This window comes from Molothrus aeneus, chromosome 5 (genome assembly GCF_037042795.1).
Source record: "Molothrus aeneus isolate 106 chromosome 5, BPBGC_Maene_1.0, whole genome shotgun sequence".
In the NCBI taxonomy this organism is placed as follows: Eukaryota; Metazoa; Chordata; class Aves; order Passeriformes; family Icteridae; genus Molothrus; species Molothrus aeneus.
Window position 1 is genome coordinate 12,587,983 of NC_089650.1, and position 4,269 is coordinate 12,592,251.

General features: G+C 55.7%; 1 protein-coding gene across 1 annotated transcript; it reads right to left on the reverse strand.

The window, feature by feature from the left end:
• Positions 1–1,080: 1,080 nt before the first annotated feature.
• On the reverse strand, positions 1,081–3,124 carry LOC136556554 (endogenous retrovirus group K member 6 Gag polyprotein-like). The gene is made up of 2 exons (XM_066549835.1): positions 2,045–3,124; positions 1,081–1,950 (listed from the first exon to the last, which is right to left on the reverse strand). The coding sequence occupies exons 1-2, from the start codon at positions 3,122–3,124 to the stop codon at positions 1,081–1,083; spliced, it is 1,950 nt and encodes a 649-aa protein (XP_066405932.1).
• Between the last annotated feature and the right edge of the window lie 1,145 nt (positions 3,125–4,269).

Here is a 4,269-nt window from a genome sequence, read left to right on the forward strand (position 1 = left end):
TGAAGGAGCCGCCACTCATCTTTGTTGGGCTTTTTGATAACGAACACTGGGGAGTTCGGTTCTGACATGGTCTCCACCAGGTTGCCCTTCAGTAGCTGCTCCTTAACGAGCTCATTGAGCGCCGCTAATTTTTGCTTGTTGAGCGGCCACTGCACTACCTGCACTGGTTTGTCTGATTTCCAATTCAGTTTCCAGGTAGGGCGCTCATCAGTGACCGCTGCCCGAAAAACCTGGGGAGCCGATGGGAGGTCAATTCGGGCTCCCCACTGGGCCAAGAGGTCTCTCCCCCACAGGGGTTCCGTGTAATCTAATACAAATGGGCGCACTGAAGCCAATTGCCCATCCGGCCCCGTAATTTGTACGAAGCTTTTAGATTGGCATGCCAATTGTAAACCCCCGACACCTCGGACGTGGCCAGGCGCGTTTTGCAATTCCCAATGTGACGGCATTCCCGGGAAGGAATAATCGTTACATCTGCTCCTGTGTCCAACAAGCCTTTAAGAGACTTGCCCTCTCCCCCTTTTGAGATATGACAGGTGACATGAGGCCTTTCCTGCCCCAGGACCTGGGCCCAAGCTACTGCTGGATTTTGGAGTTCAGCCGGAGGAAACCCCAGGGCCCAAGTTATTTCGGGAACAGGGATCGCTTGTGCAATCACCTGTCCCTTGGGCAGGAAAGTGGGGGGTTGGACACAGTGCAGCCCCACGGCGAACAGTCCCGGGTCAGATGGCAGAAGACCCGGGATTATGTTCACCTCTAAAGGTGTGTGCTTAGTGTCTCCGACGACGACGTACTTACACCTTATCCGCCCCCAGTTTCCTGGGCATTCCGGGCTGACTGACACAAGTTGAAAATCGGAGTTCTTAAGATGTAGCGGCTCCGTCAGCTACAGCCGGAAGGGTCTGAAAGCAGAAAAGGTAGTTAGCATGGGTCTAGGTTGGAGACATGCAATATATGACAAGTCCGGTGAGAATCTGTCTTGTTTGGCAGGCGGCGGTCCCTGAGATCTCCCCTCCCTGCGTGGTGTTGGTTGTTCCGCCCTATTTTTATCATGGCGCAGGGGGGAACTGCACTCAAATGTTAGTTTTTTGTCTGGGCCTTCCCCAGGAGTCCCTGCCCCTTTTTGAATTCATAAAATTCCCGCCGCAGCGGGCAGTCGGGCATCCAATGCCCGAGCTTTCCACACAGATGGCAGGGTGATTTGGCGGCGGAAGGACCGGGAGCAGGCGAGCGGCAGGTGGCTTCAGAGAAGGTGTCTTCAGGTGTTTCTTCTGCGGCGCTGACTCGGGGCGGCAGCTGTTTTCTCTTCTCTCCCTCCCTAGATGGCATGATCAGGACTTTCCGGGTGCAGACCTCGAGCATATCGTGCAGTGAGGGGGGCGGGTGCACCGGGAGGCTGAGAATGGCGTCCCTACACGCAGAGTTTGCATTCGTGGACGCCACTTCCTTCAGGATATGTTCCCGGGCAATCTCGTCCGCCACTTGCTGCTCGACAGCTTTTCGAAGACGCTCGACAAAATCGAGGAAAGATTCCTCGGCGCCCTGAAAGATCCTGGAAAAAGAAAGGAGAGGAGCCGCCCCCGGCAGCGCCAGGAACGCCTTCTCGGCCGCCCACGCTGACTGCCGGAGCGCTTCCTGGGGGATGGCACTCGCCTGCGATTGCCCATCTGCCCAGTTCCTGGTCCCAAGGAGCTGATCGACGGCCAGGACATTGCCCGTTAGGTCCAGCCCCGTGTGGGGCTGTTCCCGCAGGCTCGGGAGGGCCTCCGTCACTCCCCTCTTCCAGGCTGCCTCCCACATAGCCCGCTCTGTGGGATTGAGGAGGCACGTGAAGAGGCGCCGGATGTCATAGGGGGTGACATCGGCTTCGGTAAGTGTTGCCTGCAACACTCCCCGAAAGTATTCGCTGTCCCGGCCGTAATCTTTCTGTGCCTTGCACAGCTCCTTGATCTGAGAATGGTGTAAGGGGACCCATTGGCGACGCACCCCACCATCTCCCTCTGGATGGTAAACAACCAGGGCTGCAGATGGTATCGCAGCAGACCCCGGTTCCTGGTTCCCAACTCCCCCCCCCGCCCCCGGAACTCAAAGCGCGGGAGCCGGCAGGGAGAGCGTGGGAACCGGGAGAGGAGGAGGTAGGGGCGTGGCTGGGAACTTGAACAGGGCGATCCGATATCGAGAGACCCTCCCAGGAGGCGGAGACAAGGGGTGGAACTTTTTGACTGGCAGGGGGTGGAGAGATGGGAGGTGGTATGGGAGGGACTAAAGGAGGAGCCATGGGCGGGGACGTGGGAGGAGAAAGGGGAGGGACTACTGAAGGGGAGGTTTCGGGAAAGGAGGAGGGACCAGGAGGGGGGAAGGACGAGGGGGTAGAACATTGGGAGTGGCCGAATGGCAGGAAGGGGTTGGAGCTTGGGAAGAAGGGATTCTGGGGAGAAGAAGAGGGCTTTCCCGCCATTTCAGCCATGTGGCCGCCTCCATCTTGGGCTCCATAGGAGCCATTTTGGGGAATTGGAGGCGACTGGGAGCAAACTGGGGACTTAGAAATTAGGGTTTTGGATCTTGGGGTTTTAGAAACTGAGGACCTGGGGACGGGGACAGGGGAGGTAGGGGAAGACGAGGAGCCCCTAAGAGCCTGGCCAGGACTCTTAGGGCGGGGGGGCCGAGTATTCTGAAGGGGGCTAGGGGACGAATGGTCACCCTGCTCAGGACTGGAGCGAGCTGCACCCTTCAGAATCCCGGTTTTACGTTTGTGGGGACGGGGAGGAGGGTTAGGGGTAGAGGGAGAGGCAGAAGAACTGGGGCACGAACTAAAACTGACCGAAGGTTTTTCTGAGTTTCCTCCTACTTTCAAGATAGATTGAATTTGCGAAATCCAAAAGGCTAATGGAGAAAGCGAGGTGTCCCCTGATCTAATCAAGTTTGATAACTTGGCATTTGCCCTCTGCCAAAAGGCAAGATCCTTGATTAGATCGGGGGAGACCTCGGGGAACTCAGAAAAAAGCCATCGGATTAATTTTTTAACTTCCTTTTTATCAACGGAACAACCCCCCCCAACTAGGATACCCAAAACTTGGTAAAACAGCCCCTTCTGAGCTGCCGAGAGCGAAAGCTTCGCACCCATCGCTCGATGTTAGGTGGCAGCCGCGGTAAAGCCCCCCCGTTCCAGTAAACGCGAAAGAAAGAAAGAAATAAGGGTGCCCACCCCCGGCCCCTGTCTAGAGAAAAAGAAGAGTGGTGACGAAACACCAATAGAGGGGAAGGCGACAGGGAGAGTAGCAGAATACTCACAAAGTCCGGAGGCGACAAACAAAAAGCTGGAACGAGGAGTTTCCTGTGACAGGACTACTCCAGGGTGCAGGGAGCTGCCGTCCGAGGTCCCCGGGGAGCGCTACCTCTCGAACAAGGTCTGCTCGACCACAGGGTAGTTCCGCGACTGCTGGGATTCTCGAAATCCCGTCCGTGGGGTCCACGAGTCCAGGCTCTACTGACGTTGTCTGGTCAGGAGCAAATCCGAAAAGGGGGGGGCCCCACGTGGGCGCCAGAACCGGAGCGGTGGTCGGTGGAAAGTAAAACACCCAGGCTAGATAAGTGTCCAGCCAACCTCCAGCCAGGAAGGCACTTCCCCAACACGAAGTCAGGGCCCAGTGCCTAGCGATGACAGGCTTACGGACGAGTGGCCGCAGTAGTGAGCTCCGAAGTCGCAGGATGAAATGAAGAGGCGACTCTCAGTTTCTTCAGGGAGGGTGGTTTTATTGGTAGGGAAAACGTGGAGAACGAGCTGAGAGCCCCGAGGCAAGAAAACCCCGGGTTTTACAGAGGGTGGGGGGGGTCAAAGATAGCAAATCAGAGAAGGATACACTAAGGATTGGCATAATCGGAGAACCAATCAAACACAGTTGTGGGAGGGACCCTGGCCCCTAACCCAATCACCCGACACCCTGGCCCGAACTTTCTAGAAAAAGAGGCAGGGGTGTCGAGTGACAGGCAGGCAGCCAGGGGTGGGGAACAAGAAAGATACATTTAGTAACCGAGACAACTGGGGAGGGGTTTGGGGATTGACACAAACTGGTAACAGGGCAGGACCTTCTGAGAGAACAATGGGGGGAAAACTGAACAGACATAAAACACACCACAACAGTGGTATTGATAAAATTAAGCATAATATCCTTCTTCCAGCACTTCTTACTAATTCTGACATCTCAACCATGTTGAAAGTCACATAAAATATTTATAGGAATTATCTTTTATTTTCCATTTATTTCACGG

Excerpts from the sequence above, each read along its gene's own strand:
- LOC136556554 (XM_066549835.1), bottom strand. The coding sequence starts at position 3,124 with ATGGGTGCGAAGCTTTCGCTCTCGGCAGCTCAGAAGGGGCTGTTTTAC. Across the intron at positions 1,951-2,044 it reads GTTGGGAACCAGGAACCGGG|ATCAAGGAGCTGTGCAAGGC; the intron begins GTCTGCTGCGAT and ends CACCATTCTCAG.